At 33.0% G+C, this 17,166-nt stretch overlaps 1 protein-coding gene across 2 annotated transcripts in view; it reads right to left on the bottom strand.

The window, feature by feature from the left end:
• LOC114339437 (uncharacterized) overlaps positions 1-17,166 on the bottom strand; it is a 138,700-nt gene that overhangs the window by 38,617 nt on the left and 82,917 nt on the right. For both annotated transcript variants that reach the window (XM_050654717.1, XM_050654718.1), the window contains one exon: positions 8,887-9,091. In XM_050654717.1, coding sequence (XP_050510674.1) covers positions 8,887-9,091 — 205 coding nt within the window. The remainder of the gene's footprint in view (positions 1-8,886; positions 9,092-17,166) is intronic.

Genomic DNA, 17,166 nt, shown 5'->3' with positions numbered 1-17,166 from the left:
GTCCAGATTGGCTTTATCACTGCTTTATATATTAGCAATTTGTTTTCTATTGAAAGATGGGAATTTCTTCCAATGAGCCAGTAAAGTTCTTTGGTTTTTAGGTCAAGTTGCATTCTTTTCTTTGTTATATGGTGTTTCCAGTTGAGTTTATTGTCAAAGTGTAGCCCTAGATATTTGACTTGATTACTTTGTGGTATTTTTATTTGATTGATGGTTACTGGTGGGCAGGTTCCAGTCCGGAGAGTGAATGTTATATGGGATGATTTTGTTTCGTTTACCTTAAACTTCCACTTCTTCAGCCATATTTCAAGTGAGTTTAGATGCTCTTGGAGATTTTGTGTTGCTGCAATAGGATCGTCATGCTTGGCAAAAATAGCAGTGTCGTCTGCAAATGTCCCGATGGTTGTTTTATCATTTGTAGGCAAGTCATATGTATATAGTATGTACAATAATGGTCCTAGTATGCTCCCTTGAGGTACGCCAGAGTGAATAGGCTTGTATTCCGAGACTTCTTCATTAACTTTTACTTTAAACTGCCGTTCGTGTAGGTAGGCTCTCAGTAGGTTGTAGTAACTTGCTGGAAGAATTCTTTTTATTTTGCATAACAAGCCTGGATGCCAGACTTTGTCAAAAGCCTGACTGATGTCTATAAAGGCTGCTGTGCAGTACTGCTGATTTTCAAGTGACTGGTTAATGGCGTTGACTATGCGATGGCATTGTTGTATCGTTGAATGGCTTTGTCGAAATCCGAACTGATGATCTGGGATCCAATTTTGTGGATTTATTTCTGCATTTATTATGTTTAGGATAAGTCTTTCAAGCAACTTGGAGATTGTTGGTAATAAGCTGATAGGCCTATATGATGAGACATCTAGAGGGTTTTTGCCAGGCTTTGGTATCATAATTATTTGTCCAATTTTGAGTGCTTTGGGCCAGTAGTCACATCTAAGTATTGCATTGAATATGTGCAGTAGTTTAACTATGCCCTTTTTGGGTATTTCTTTTAACATTTTTGCGGTTATCAGATCTTCGCCTGGTGCCTTCTTTGGGTTTAGGGTGGCAATTACGTCTCTAATTTCTTTTGGAGTAAATAGTTTTATTCGGTCCTGTATCTGTAGTGGTTCTTCTAATATTTGGTTCGCTTCTGGTACTTGGTCGTCATTTAGTGGAGTAAAAACTTCTGCTAAATACTCGGCAAATAGGTCAGCCTTTTCTTTATCACTTTTTGCCCATGGTCCTGGTGGTGTTGAATTTTTACGTATTGGAGGTAATGCTGTTATTGGCTTTCTCTTACTTTTTATGGGCTTCCATATAGAGTTGTCTTGTCTTGAAAGATTGGTGATATAATTCGTAAATGACTCATTTTTGACTTCTTGCAGCTTTGATTTTAATTTGTTGCTGATGCGATTGTATCTTGTTCTGCTGTCTGGTGTGTGTGTTCGTTGCCATGCAGATCTGGCCTTTCTTTTTTCAGCTACCAGTTTTTTTATTTCTAAAGGTATATTACTTATGTTTCTGTTGGGACTACTTTGTGGGGTAGCTGATTTAGCTGCACTGTAGTATGTTTATAAATTTGTTATAGTCCTCTTCTATTTCTTCCGGTTTTTTCAGCCTCGTTGTTATTTCGATAGTATAGTGAATTATTTGTCGGTAAGTGTCCCAGTTTGTTTTATTGTTGTGCAGGTGGAGTTTTGGTTTTTTAGTGATAACTGTTGTACTTACCGTTGCTATTATTGGGCTATGGTCAGTAGTTAGGTCATAGCTTGGTGTTATATCTGTATAAGTTATACCGATACCGTTTGTTATGAAGAAGTCCAATAAATCTGGTTTTTTGTTGGGATCGGTCGGCCAGTATGTTGGTGTTCCCGTTGAGATAAATGAGTAATTCTTATTTTGTATAACATGTGCCAGTTCTCTGCCTTTTGTTGTTATAAGTCGTGACCCCCACAAGGTATGCTTGCTGTTGTAATCTCCCCCAGCAATGAATTTTGGTCCTAAAGTTTGGAAAAATTCTTCATAGTGTTCTCGTTTTAGATTATGGCGAGGAGGGCAGTACACAGCTGTTACGTTGACATTATATGGAAGTGCTTCAACGCTTACTGTCGTTGCTTGTATGTGTTCTTCTTTGTACTTCAGTAGTTCATGATGTTTAATATTTTCTTTGATGAGTATTGCTGTACCTCCGTGGGCTGTGCCGTCAGGATGCTCAGTATGATATAGTTTATATTTAGGTATGTTAAAATAAGTTCTGTTTGTGAAGTGTGTTTCACTAATTAAAAATATGTCAATTTTATTTATGTCTAGAAATATTTTCACTTCTTCTGTATGGCTTGGAAGGCCGTTGGCATTCCATTGGGCTATTCGAAGAAACTTAGCCATTTATTTCATTTTGTTCATAAGCATGGTAAGCATGTTGAGGACCATGCTATTTTGTTGGATTAGTTGGTTGAATAGATTCTTGAATTCTTCCAAAAACTTGTTTAACACAGTGGTTGTATCTTCTGTTTGGTTGCGTTTAGTTACTTCAGCATAGCTCATGCCCTGGGGCAGTGGATTGGATAGTTGTTGTGTGTTTCTTGTGTATATATCATTTGTGTAGATTGCTGATGGGTTTTGATGCTCTCCATTGTTTTTATTGCTTCCTTTGGTAAGTTTCTTATAGTGATCACATCCCTTGTAATTGGCTGGGTGGCCTCCATTGCATAACGCACATATGGCTGGCGTCTCCTTTGACTTTTTGCACGTGGTGGTATTGTGTGAGCCTCCGCATTTTACACAGACGTATGGTTTATTACAATATGATTTGGAATGTCCATATTGTTGGCATCTCATGCACTGTATTATACTGTTTTTTTGAGTTCGTGGAGGTTCTATGTGTACTACTCTGTTCTGTAGGCCTGTTATATTATAGACATCTTTGTTGTTTTGCGCGGGTTCTAAATCTACAAAGAAGAGATTAAGTGGTTCTTTGGTTTTTTGTTGTTTTACATTAACTATGTTTCTCACTTTGTGCCCTAACTGAGATAGCTCACTTTTTATGTCATCAGTATTGGTTGAGTGATGTAAGTATCTGATCACGATTCTGTAGGCTCGTTCTTCTTTTAGTTGGTACGTGTGATGGTATATATTTTTTTCCTTGAACTCCTTAACCAATTTTCGGTATATTTCTGGTGTTTCACAATTTATTTTGACAACGTTGTTTATTAAACTTTTTGTCTGGTATTCTTCTTTTTTGGCTATTTCCTCTAATTGCTTTGTCATCTCTTTGAAATCCTGTACCCCGTGTACAAATATTGGTGGAGGTTTTGGTATTTTGTTGGTTTCGACGTTTCCAATATTTTCTTCTGTTTCTTTCGACAGCGGTTGGAATCGGTTACCTGTTTCAATTTCGCTTGGATTTGGTTTGTTGTTATGTATTTTCTTTCTTTTATTGCTTCCCATGACTTGCCAAGCGTTTTTACTGTTTGTCTGATTTTCTTCTTCATCTTCACTGGTTGATGTCATATAGTGAGTTTCTCTGTCTTCGATATTTGCACTATTTTTACTTGATGTCGGCATTTGCTGCTGAACTGGTTGAGAGCTGAACTGGTTGGTATTTACTGTCTGTATAGGAGTTGTATGATACTGTTGTTGCATAGTTGGCATATTCATGTTCATTGCATTTTCTGGTTGCTTCATCATTGTTGGCTGCCACTGTAGTTGGTTATTGGTTGCTTGTGGTATTTGTAAATTTATTGGATCACTCTGTATGTTTTGTTGTTGATAAACTGGTTGTCCATTTCTGAACCCAATAAGATTCCCCGAAGGGAACATATTGTTTTGTTTTTCTCACTTATTGCTAATGGGTTTTTTTTTTATTGTTGTTGATAAGATAATTAGAATTCTTAATCACCGGTTTTTCGGAGCGCTTTAACGATGTTTACACCTCGATGGCCCAGCGACGACTTCACTTAAATAAAATGTGGCTCGTTACAGAGTTACAGGGTGTTTTATTTAAAAATTTAAAAAATATTTTTGCTCATTGGTTTAAAACTATTTGACGTATCCGCTTCATACTCGGCAAAAAGTGTGGGTACTGTATACTCTATAAAATTATGTTAAACAATCGTTTTTGCCTATTACCAGAGGCGTACGACAGGGGACAGTGAATGGTTGAGCCTTCCCAAATTCTACGCTACTGGCGGAAATGCCATTTTAGCACAATTTTTCGATTCTACAATACTATCTATGTAAATAACATACACTTCATTCGCAACGATAAAGTCATCAGTTTTCGAGATATTTGAAAACATGTAACGGCACAGATATTTAATTAATGTATTGTGCCGCTCAATTTTAAACTTCAAGTATCTCTATTACCAATGATTTTATCGTTAAGACTGAAGAGTATATTATTCATTATTAATGATAAGATCATAAGTTTTCGAGATATTTTAAAATTAAGCGACACAATACATTATTCAAAATCTCTGTGCCGTTACTTGTTTAAGTTCAAATATCTCGAAAACGAATAATTTTATCGTTAGGTGTGAGGAGTATGTTATTTACATAGCGAGTATTGGAGAATTGAAAAATTGCGCTAAAATGGAAATTCCGCCAGTGGAGTAGGAATTGGAAAGAGTCAACCCCTCACTGTCCCCTATCTCGTACGCCTCTCGGACTAACTAGAAACGAATATTTAACATAATTTCATAGGGTGTATAGCACCTACACTGTCTGTCAAGTATGAGAAGGATACGTAGAATAGTTTTAAAATACTGAGCATAGTTTTTAAATTTTTAAATAACACACTCTAACTCTGTAAGGAGCCATATTTTATTTAAGTGATTTTGGTTAAATCTTAATATTTCGAGGTCTAGAATCTACAACTCAGACATTGGACATTCTTAATGAAACACCCTGTATATATATTTTTAACAGTGTTATGAGTGGTAAGAAATACTCAATACTTTTAGAAAAAAAACACAGTATTATTGGTACACCCGGTATACAATGACATCTTACCCGTCTAGCAACAATATTATTACGGAGATATTGTTAAAGAATAAGGCTATAACATCTTAAATAACTTAAATCGGACAAGAGGTTTAGGAAATTCGAGACATCAAAAATGTCCCATTTTACAGGTGGTGCGTTAATTTTGCTGCTTAGTTTATTAATATACACGGATTATGCGACAGATTATGACGGAAGCTCGAAACAAATAAGAAGCGTTGAAAAACCCTATAACGTATCTGCGCGTAGAGCTAACAATTTTTGATGAATTCGCGCACATTTACATTTACTCCAAATCCCAACATTTTTCCCAATCGCGCCTAAAGAAGTATAACTTCAATAAATGGTTAATATAGCTATTTATAAAACTAATGTACTAATGGGTGTCCCAATAAGAATGGCTCTCGGCCATATCTCAGGAACCGTTTATAGTAGAGCTTTGAAATAAAAAATTTTATAACAAAAGTTGCCTCAGGAAAAGCCTGGAAATTATTTTTATAATTGTGGGACCACCGCTAGAGGGCGTAATTGAATATCAAAAATTAAAAAATCTAAATTTTACAAAATTTTCCTAATGAAGGGGCACTGGAAATCCGATCGTCGTATTCTTCATAAAATTCTACGCATATTTGATTTGACAAGTTTAGGTCTACCTTTGGAAATAAGAGGTGGGGGTGAGTGGGAACCTTGTTATGAAAAACTGGCTGTGAGTCCGGTTCTGCTTAATCAAATTTTGCAAACTTGGTCTTGTTGAAGACAGATCTTTTTCATCAATGTAAAAATTATGATTTCGAACCAACTTACTGGGTAATATGCCAGCTAGAAGGCGTTATTTAATTTTTTTCAGAAATCTAGTGTTCCTTGGAAAATATTAAATACAAACATGCATTTTTAATACCGTATTACAAAATTAGATAAAATTAGCAACAGAATAGCGAAAACCGCATGTTAATACCTTTCCTCTATCTCGAGATATCTTACAAAACGTGTAAATTTAAAAACATAACTGTTACTGTCACCGGTAAACGAAATTCATTAAAAGTAGTGTGCTATGGAAACAACAAAGAAACATTTTCCAGCTGTCAACGTATATTAGGTCTTTTCAACGCTTTCTCATTTGTTTCGAGCCTCGTTCATATCTCGTATATTAATATTATACACGGATTATACGGCATATGACAGAGGCTCGAAACAAATGAGAAGCGTTGAAAAGCCCTATTACAAAGAAATAAAAACAACTATTTAGTGATGACATAAACGTTCAAATTTTTGCCCATCATTTTCGTTGCAAACATTTACTCTTTCAAGAGTAGATTGAACAGCAGCCTCAATTTCTGCTCTCGATATGCTTTGAATGGCGTTTAGTATTCTCTGGATAATGTATTCTAGAGTAGTGTATGATGGGCAACAATTTGAATATTTAGGTCGTCACTAAGTAGTTCTTTTTGTTCTGTGTTATATTTAATTTTAATAGTATTGTTTCTCTTTATATTTTTGTTTTAATTAATTATATTTTTATACGTTGACCTCTGGAAAATGTTATTTTGTTTTTTCCTCAGCACACTACTTTTCATTAACTTAGTTTACCGGTGATAGTAACAGTTATGTATAAAATTTACACGTTTCTCGAGATATCTTGAGATAGAAAAAAGGTATCGACATGCGGTTTTCGCTATTCTATTGCTAATTTAATCTAATTTTATAAAGTATGATTAAAAATGCATACTTGTATTTAATATTTTCCAAAGAAAACTAGATTTCTGAAAAAAATTAAATAACGCCTCCCAGCTGGCTTATTACTTATTAGGATGGTTCAAAATTATCACGCTTACATTGAACAAAAAGATCTGTCTTCAAGAAGACCCAGTTTTCAAAATTTGATTTAGCAGAACCGGACTTACAGCCATTTTTTCATAGCAAGGTTCCCACTCACCCCCACCTCTTATTTGCAAAGGTAGAGTTAAACTTGTTAAATCAAATATGCGCAGAATTTGATGAAGAATACAATAATCGGATTTCCAGTGCCCCTTCATTAGGAAAATTTTGTAAAATTTAGATTTTTTTATTTTTGATATTCAATTACGCCCTCTAGCGGTGGACCCACAATTATGAAAATAATTTCCAGGCTTTTCCTGAGGCAACTTTTGTCATAAAATTTTTTATTTCAAAGCTCTACTATAAACGGTTCCTGAGATATGGCCGAGAGCCATTCTTATTGGGACACCCGGTACAATATATTCTCTATTAAGCAAAAACACTACTTCATCAAAACTAAAATCTCTTTTCGCAACCCCAACAAATATCATGTGTTTGACATACATGTAAACAATACGTACAAATGCAATTAATTCAGACTGAACGCGCGCAGCGCTCGATGCAATGCGCCATGTACTCAGTTGCGCAGTTTTCCGCAGTTTGTGTTATATATTTTTTTATTCCTTGCATTGTAATCTTTCATCTAGTGAAGGATTTAACGTGGCACAAGATGGCACAATAAACGTAATACGCTGTCAAACATTAATTTTATCAAAAATTGTATAGGTTTTTAGACAGCCGATTATATCAAAATTATAATCACCTTTTCATGAAGCTAACTATATCATTTTATTCTTTAAAGTATGTATTTTTATCTCCAATAATTACTTTTACATTAGCTATCCACAGAAATGAAGTAATAATCAAAGTAAAAGGCATATTCTGAGGATTTAAATTTGATGTATAAAATTATATTGAATTTTGTACTTTTGATCATTAATACATCTGGCCCTAACAAACTTAAAAAATCAATTTTTGCTGAAAAGTTGCATCATGAGTAGTACAAACAAACCCCTTAATTTCGGCATTCTCAGATTTATTTTTCTTTTGACTTTCGATCACGTTTCCTTCAATTTTGAACACTGTGCATCGCCGCAACTAGACCGCAATACCGGAATGCATCGACGGCCCAAGCATTCTTAGGGTACGAACATGACGAAGATACCTTCCTTTCAGTGTTCTTTGCGGTTTCCATATAACCAAAAGTTGTCGCAACCTCATTACAACGAGAAATGAATAAATACGCCAGCCGTATCTCCGGCGAATGTCACGTGGTTTAAAAACCACCAATAAACTTTAATTTACCACGCGATAAGCAGCTCGTTTTTCATAGCGTTTTTCGCTTTTCAAAATTTCTGAAGTTATTCTTCTTTAGGCGCGATTAAGAGTTAAATTTTTCATAAAACTGCGCGCATGCGCACACAGACAGTATGTAGTTCGTTTCTAATCTTTCAAGATAGTATCTGTATCAGCGTAAATAAGTCATTAAAAGAATATATTAGTGTTTTTAGTAAATGTATTATTTATTATAATTTTTGTGTCTTTGAATTTCTCTTCTTCTGTAGTAAGATAATAAAATATGTAGGTATAACATTTTTATCACGATACCACTCAATCTATTTGTCACCGTGTTGTGTAATTATATCCGAAACTTACGTGTCAATTACAGGAGACTCGGTACTCGGTGGTCTAGTTGTTCAGCGTTCGGTCAGAGATCGAAAGGTACCGGGTTCCAATCCTGGACGATTCATTTTTTTTTTATTTTTGGTTGTTTTAATAAAAAAATTTTGAAAGTGGTAGATAAGAAAGTTAGTTTAATATTTAAATAGAATACAAATAACCTGTTAAGTATATTTACTTCGTTAAAATTATATAATAGAAGAATAACTTCTTACGTGCGTACAAAGTACACACACATTCTTTTTTTGAGACATCGTGACGCCCTTACAAACAGCAGAAAACTAAACGCATAGTGTGACAGATCGGTCCGGCACGGTCGAAAAGGTTGCGTTTTCACCGCATCCGGTCAAAACGTATAATGTGACAAAGCACTTTTATAAATACAAATTAACTCACCATTGTAGGCTCGGAGGCAGGTAATAAATCGTGCAGGGATATTGAAGAAGTCAAGGAGAGGGGATTGCTATACTTAAATTCTCCGACAATAGGACTTGTTGGAAATAATACTACGGTTTGCACATCATCTATTTGATCTAGAAATGATTTGTATCTTGATTGATTGCCATAAGTTGACGATTTTTTGTTATATCCTTCGTTAGACCTGAAATTAAAACAATATAAATAAGTTTGGTTCGAGGGTTTTGTCATGTAACGCCAATAGTACATTCATTGTTGTATAGAATGAGATAAGAGGTCTAGCTGATCCTAGAATCGTTGCCTGGAGCAGGGCTGTCTTATACAATGTTGATAGTAACGCGGTTTATAATGTAATGATCTGATTCTTTATTCTGTACTATGGTTTTATTGGACTATGGAAAAGCGATTTGAGTCAACTTATGCACGGGTCCACATGCTGTTTTTAATAAATAACATAATCGTAAAAATATTTAATCACATGGAATAGCAAGTTAAAACAAAATACAATGTGTATGAATAGCAAAATATATTAAAATATCACGTCCCATTTGATTTATAACAAATTAGAACAAATTACATAGGTTTTAATCTACTGGGGAATGAATAATGAATGCTTGAGATAAAACAATTGTTGATATTACAGTATTTTAATAATGAAAGTAGTTGTGATTTATTTTCTAGTTACACAATAAATATTTTTGAATATTTTGAAAAAATAATTGATTGAATATAGACGACAAAACAAAAGAAGTCTAAAACTCAAAATGAAAATCCGGTTCAAGGGACCAAAGTAAAAAATTCGAATGAAAAAGAAAACTAGGTCTAAAAATAGTGAAAACTAAAAATAATTTTACTCAAATACCCAAGAAACGCAGCTGAAAAGCAGTTAAAAATCTAAAAATTAGTACCCGCTATTTTTTAACTGGAATAGAAAAGAAAAGTCTGGGTGAAGTCGATAGAAAAATGCGTAACATTTTGTGGATATCGAAATTTTTACTGCGTCATGATTTTTTATTAACATTTAAGGAAAAAAGCTACTTTTTTCATTAAAAAAGCTACTTTTTTCATTAATTTCAATATTGTGAAAAAGCTACGAATTCCAGATGAAAACGTTCAATAGAAGACCTTCTTGAAAATATTTGCTCTTTAAAATGAGATTTTTTAAATTACAAAAGGGTTATAAACAAAAAAATTATTATAAATTAAACCCGAAATCAATTTTAATTTGGAGTAACTTTTTTGTTTATACACATAATTTTTGTTGGGGTGGCCAAGCTCCTTGATAGCCAGAGCCACTTTTCATAAGTTAAAATTTTTCGCGAGCCGCAATTAAAAACGTATTCAAAAAGTATGTAAAGAAGGTATGTACAATGTTTTTTAACAGAACTTTTATTTATTGAAAACAGAAATAAAATTACGAAATATTAAAACTTAATTAATTACATTTGTTTTCCTTATTCTTCTTCTCGTTGTCCTTATGCCCAATAAGAGAGTCGAACTTTGCTATCACCTATCCATCTTTTACCCATTTCTTCCACGCCTTCCGGTCTTCTTCCCATTTCCTTCACCTGTTGCGCTGTTTTCCGTCTCTTGGCTCCGATTTCCTGGATTTCTTCCATCCACCCCTTTCTAGGTCTGCTTCTTCTTCTTTTCCCCTGTTTCTTGGCATCTGTCACCTTCTTTACTAGTCTGTTCTTGTTCATTCTAGTTATATGTCCAAACCAATTCAGGTTTCTTTTTTCAGTTTTTTTCTCTATTGGTCCCTGTCTTAGCATGTTTCTAATGTTTTCGTTCCTTTCCCTGTCCAACATTTGTTTTCCTTCTTTTGGCAATTCTTTAAAATTTGGTGAATAATTTTTGTGGTAGCACTTCTCAGTAATTCTTTCAGATGCTGGTTAGTTAATACTGATATGTGTTAGGATTTCACGAATTTTAAAATGGAATTAAATGGTCCATACTACAAGTACGTTGTTTCTAATATGGAAATAATTCGACAAGCATCCTTTTTTAATTTAGAGAATGTACTTCGATTTTGGTACAAATTTACAAAATTCGGTAATCAGCGTCGACTTACAGTTTTATTTTCGAGCTTGATCTTCTTGCGTCTCTATTAATTTTAATTCTCCAGATGTTGTTTGGGTCATATTATGGTAATAAAAAATTCACCATGTTTACTTCAAATTAATTCAGAAAAAAATGAAGAGACGATTTAAAAGTCTTGAAATAAATTTTGGACTTCGGTCAATATTCCTTCTGGCTTTTTTTATTTACTCGTTAAGTTTTTCTAGTTTAATATTGTAACAAATTTTTTTAAGTCGAGTAAAATGGCTAAGGGCTGGTTGTTGGAATGCTAATCAAAAATGATCATTATCGTCTTAGCATGTTTCTAATGTTTTCGTTCCTTTCCCTGTCCAACATTTGTTTTCCTTCTTTTGGCAATTCTTTAAAATTTGGTGAATAATTTGTGGTAGCACTTCTCAGTAATTCTTTCAGATGCTGGTTAGTTAATACTGATATGTGTTAGGATTTCACGAATTTTAAAATGGAATTAAATGGTCCATACTACAAGTACGTTGTTTCTAATATGGAAATAATTCGACAAGCATCCTTTTTTAATTTAGAGTATGTACTTCGATTTTGGTACAAATTTACAAAATTCGGTAATCGGCGTCGACTTATAGTTTTATTTTCGAGCTTGATCTTCTTGCGTCTCTATTAATTTTAATTCTCCAGATGTTGTTTGGGTCATATTATGGTAATAAAAAATTCACCATGTTTACTTCAAATTAATTCAGAAAAAAATGAAGAGACGATTTAAAAGTCTTGAAATAAATTTTGGACTTCGGTCAATATTCCTTCTGGCTTTTTTATTTACTCGTTAAGTTTTTCTAGTTTAATATTGTAACAAATTTTTTTAAGTCGAGTAAAATGGCTAAGGGCTGGTTGTTGGAATGCTAATCAAAAATGATCATTATCAAATATTTAATTACTGTCGTCAATGTCAACTTTGTTTGGGTTGCTGAAAACATAATTATGGATTTCAATTATGAAATTAGTTAATCAATTATGTTAATATTGTTAAGTTAATTGATTAACTAATCTCATAATTATAATCAATTATGTTTTCAGCAACCCAATCAAAGTTGACATTGACAGTAATTAAATATTTGATAGTGATCATTGTTGATTAGCGTTCGAACAACCGGCCCTTAATATACAGATCGGTCTGGAGTGGGCTGATTACTGACTTTTTTGTCGCGCCACTCTTAATATGCTTTCGCGCAGTTTTCGATTTTTGTCATTACTCTTAGCTTGGACGGAAATGGAATTTGTTATAAAGTTGCATTTGGTCTTTCATATTTGTTGTCAGTAATTTAAAAAAAATTCTGAAACACATATGAAACGATAATAATTTTTTTAAATGAGAACACAAAATTGAAAAGGGTCTCGGGTACATTTATCGAGATCCACAAGTAATTCTTCAAAGAGCAGCATGTGGCTCGCGAGCCACAGTTTGGCCACCCCTGGAACATTGTTTTGTTTTGTTTATAACATTTTTTATTTAGAAAGTCTCATTTTAAAGAGCAAGTGTTTTCAAGAAAATCGTCTGTTGAGCATTTCCTCTACAGTGCATAGTTTTTTTTTTGCAATATTGAAATATGTACATAACAGCAGTCACTTTTTGCTAAAATGATACAAAACCATGACTCAATAAAAATTTCGATGACCACGAGATAATACGTCTTTTTTTTTACTTCCCTCGAGATATTCCAGTTGAAAAGTACTTAAGTACTTTCAGTACTTTATCGATATTTAAATGCTCAGTTTACTAAGGCACTGGTGTGAACATTATAGTATTTTACCAATTCAAGTAGTTGTGATTTATTTTTCTAGTTAGATAAAGATAGAATAAATACATACGGCGGCAAAATTAAAGGAACACCTTAAAAATGGGACATGTTAGATGTCTCGAATTTCCTAAACTTGTTGTAGACCAGGGCGGATATGTTTTGAGGTGAATGTGAGAGGTGGAATTCGGATTTTTGCAGATAAAGTTAGGTGACAACTTCAATAATTATAATTGACCTATGCTCCTTCTCAAATATGCCCGGAACATTAATAAAAAAAATTTAAATATTTAAAAATTTCGAAAAATATCGATTTCTTTCTATTTTCATTGCTTATAACTTTAAAACGATTCATTTTGGAACAAAGTCGTAGGGAAAGAAAATAAAGATAATTGAATTTTGTATAATATACGACTGGTTTAAAATGTCTTCAAATTATTACCCTTTCTGCAAAATAGCAATAAATGGAAAATAAGGGGGCAAAAAGACTGCTATTTATTCAATGTTTTTCAAGCACTTTGGTTGCACTTAGAACCTTCATAATTCGCTTAGAAAATTCTTACGACATACTTAAATCGTCCACCAAATTTCATTAAAATCGACCTAATAGATTTTGCATAATAATTTTGCAATCTATTTTTTTTTAAGTTCAAATTTTTTAAAAACTTTTTGAAGAAAAAGTAGACCATTTAGAAGTTTGCTAATTTTTTTACATATAAAGAGGTTCTCTACCTATCTAATACACTTTACAGAATTAAAATCGGATTATTTAAGCGGCCTCAGCACTGTTTTAAAGTTATAAACAATGTTTTGGCTTATAAACAAATACAGTGAGGACGTTTCGAGTTGGAATAAATTCATTTTCTTGAGAATGGGCGACTCTGGAAATAAATCCAGAAACAGATCGATTTTTATTTTTAAATTATAATTTTTTGGCATAAATACCATACTAGTGACGTCATCCATCTGGGTGTGATGACGTAATCTAAATATTGGAATTAATTTAATTTTTTAATTCAAACCCTCTATAAATAATTATGTTAATGTTTATATTAGTCAATACAAAATTGAATAGCTTTTCGATTGAGCTATCACACGGCACCTATTCTCATTTAAAAAAATCATCGATTTCGTCATCACGTCCAGATGGATGACGTCACTAGTATGATATACATACCAAAAAATTAGAATTTAAAAATAAAAATCGACCTGTTTCGGGATTTATCTCCAGAGACGCCTATTCTCGAGAAAATGAATTTATGCCAACTCAAACGTCCTCACTGTATTTGTTTATAAGCCAAAAAATTGTTTATAACTTTAAAACAGTGCAGAGGCCGCTTAAATAATCCGATTTTAATTCTGTAAAGTGTATTAGATAGGTAGAGAACCTCTTTATGTAAAAAAATAAGCAAACTTCTAAATGGTATACTTTTTCTTCAAAAAGTTTTTAAAAAATTTGAACTTTTTTAAAAAAATTTAGATTGCAAAATTATTCTGCAAAATCTATCAGGTCGATTTTAATCAAATTTGGTGAACGATTGAAGTATGTTGTAAGATCTTTCCAAGCGAATTACGAAAGTTCTAAGTGCAACCAAAGTGGTTGGTTGAAACACATTGAATAAAAACAGGCTTATTTTGTCCCCTTATTTTGTTTTTATTGCTATTTTGCAGAAAGGGTAATAACTTAAGACATTTTTAACCAGTCGTTTATCACACAAAATTCAATTATCTTTATTTTAGTTCTCTACGACTTTGTTCCAAAATGAATCGTTTTAAAGTTATAAGCAAAGAAAGTAGAAAAAAAATCGATGTTTTTCGAAATTTTTAAATATTTTAATTTTTTTATTAATGTTCCGGGCATATTTGAGAAGGAGCATAAGTCAATTATTATTGTTGAAATTATCACCTAGCTTTATCTGCAAAAATCCGAATGCCACCTCGCACATCCAAAAATAGACTTTTTTCACAGATCCGCCCTGGTCTATTGTCCGATTTAAGTAATTTTTAGTATGTTATAACCTTATTATTTAAGTCATTATGTCATTAAGTATTATGTCAGTTTATACCGAATGTAACAATCATACTGTGTTTTTTCTTAAAGTTCGGAACACCCTGTGGAATATTCTACCACATATAAAATACTGAAATTAAAACTCAATTGTGGCCCTAGGCTTTATTAACATTTTCTTTTTTGATTCATATTATGCTTATGTTGGACAATAAAAAAGTTAGGTGCGTTAACAACTAGCCATGTTTTTCATCAATAAATCCTCATTTTCTGCTTAGATTAATGGACCAGACTAAAGTAGGCTATGAGAAATTACCAATTTAATAAATGACGAATTGTTAACAGCCAAAAAGTCTGGTTTGTTGTGAAAATTAGTAGATTTATTATTTAAAGTTAAAATTAAGTCCGTATTTTTTGTTGTTGTTTGGTAGAAATGGAACGCGCTACAAGGAACTTGAACCTCGATAGGTGTGTTCAACCAGTGATCTTACAATCAACTATTTTCAATGGGAAATAAGCCATAATTTTACCAAAAAAAAAAATGATTTTATTAACGTTTCGACGCGTAAGTCGGGGGTCGTTGTCAAAATACAAAATAATACTGACAAATTTTGACAACGACACCCGACTTGGGTGTCGAAACGTTAATAAAATCAAATAAAAATTTTATTTTTAATTCAGTTGCAATGCGAAGGCAAAACAATCTTACTTTTCAATTAGAATACGGAGCGCAGTCCAGTCCCTTGAATCGCGATTTTCGGCTCTTATTGGAGCCTCATCGGAAAGAACGTAGGCTTGTTCTCCATATCCCAATTGATCCGCACTGAGAGGTTTTCCCACCCATTGCAACTGAAGTGAAAATATTAGGTGACTAGCGTCATCTGGCAATTAAAAGATGAAGTTTTCGATCCTAATAGCATTATTAATAATATTTAGAAAATATTAAAATATTACTAAAAGATTTTTAAATCGAAAAATTTTTATTTTATTTTTATATTGGTCTTTACTCCTTCGAGTAACTAGGTCCATTTTCTGTTGGAATTTACCAGCTGAACAGACGGGGTCGTGAATTGTAAGTTTTTTGAATTCCCTCTTGTCTTCTTCGCTTCAGCATCCATTTGGCTTGCAAATTTTAGAAGCCTTGAAGGTGTTACCAAGGAAATGGACCAATAAGTTTTCGATTTAAAATCTTTTAGTAATATTTTAATATTTTCTAAATATTATTAATAATGCTATTGGATCGAAAACTTCATCTGTTAATAAAATCATTTTTTTTTGGAAAAATTGTGGCTTATCTCCCACTGAAAATAGTTGGTTATAAAAATGCCACAAGGAAATAGCTTCAGAACAACAGTGATCTTACATAGCGAAAGACTTAGCTACCATGCTATCGGCTCCTTATATTGGTAACAATTTTTTGCTAATGCACGATAATGCAAAACCTCACGTTCACAAACTAATCGAATATTTACAATAGGTAAATCTTCAGACTTTGAATTGGCCATCGCATAGTCCAGATCTTAACCCGATAGAACATTTGTGTGACATACCGCATGGATTTTAATGAAATTTTGGGAACAGCCTCTACTTATCTCCTAATTCAAAGTCTACCCTATGCCGATGTGTGCTTTTATCTTGGGGGTAGTTCCCACCCCTTCTTAGGAGTGGAAAATTTTTTGGTTAAAATTACCACGGAATTCGCTAGAGAACCTAATTCTAAGAAAAAACTGTTCTATAATTTTTTTTAAACTCAATACTTTTTGAGATATTCGTGGTTAAAAATTGGCTATTTTCATTGAAACATAATACCTTTTCGAACGGTTTTTTGCGAATAACTTAAAAACTATGCATCTAACTAAAAAAACTATATCAAACATATTTGTAGGTTATAAAAAAAAACAAAGAGACACTTGCCTTCATAAATCTTCTAGTTATAATACAAAAAGAGATATGGTAGGTGAAAATAGTTTGTTTTTGGTACATTCTCAAATTGGTGTATTCAACTTGAAATAACAGAGAAACGGTCGATTTTAGGTGTATAATGCTACTAACACCTTCTGTAGTGCTTGAAAAGACCTTTAAAATGAGCTATATTACAGGTCCATTACATTAAGGGGTCATATACGTTTCTCGAGCTTAAAAAGTAATCTAAATGTAGTGATAAATTGTACGATAACTATTGGGCTAATTGATTTCATTTTTTTTAATTTTAAAGGTGGACATAAAACATACGTTAAAAGTTAAAAAATAATTAAAAACATGGCGACTGCGTCCAGTGGCGTAGAACGTGTTTTTGTTTTCAGGTCAAACGGTGGGCATGATAACTGCTTAACCGTTCGTCCGATTAACTTCATTTTTGGTATACATATTCTAAATTAGATTCACTATCGTATGACGAGAGCT

This window comes from Diabrotica virgifera, chromosome 6 (genome assembly GCF_917563875.1).
Source record: "Diabrotica virgifera virgifera chromosome 6, PGI_DIABVI_V3a".
Classification (NCBI taxonomy): Eukaryota; Metazoa; Arthropoda; class Insecta; order Coleoptera; family Chrysomelidae; genus Diabrotica; species Diabrotica virgifera.
The sequence above is the reverse complement of the archived record's forward strand: the minus strand, read 5'-3'. Positions and strand labels throughout refer to the sequence as shown.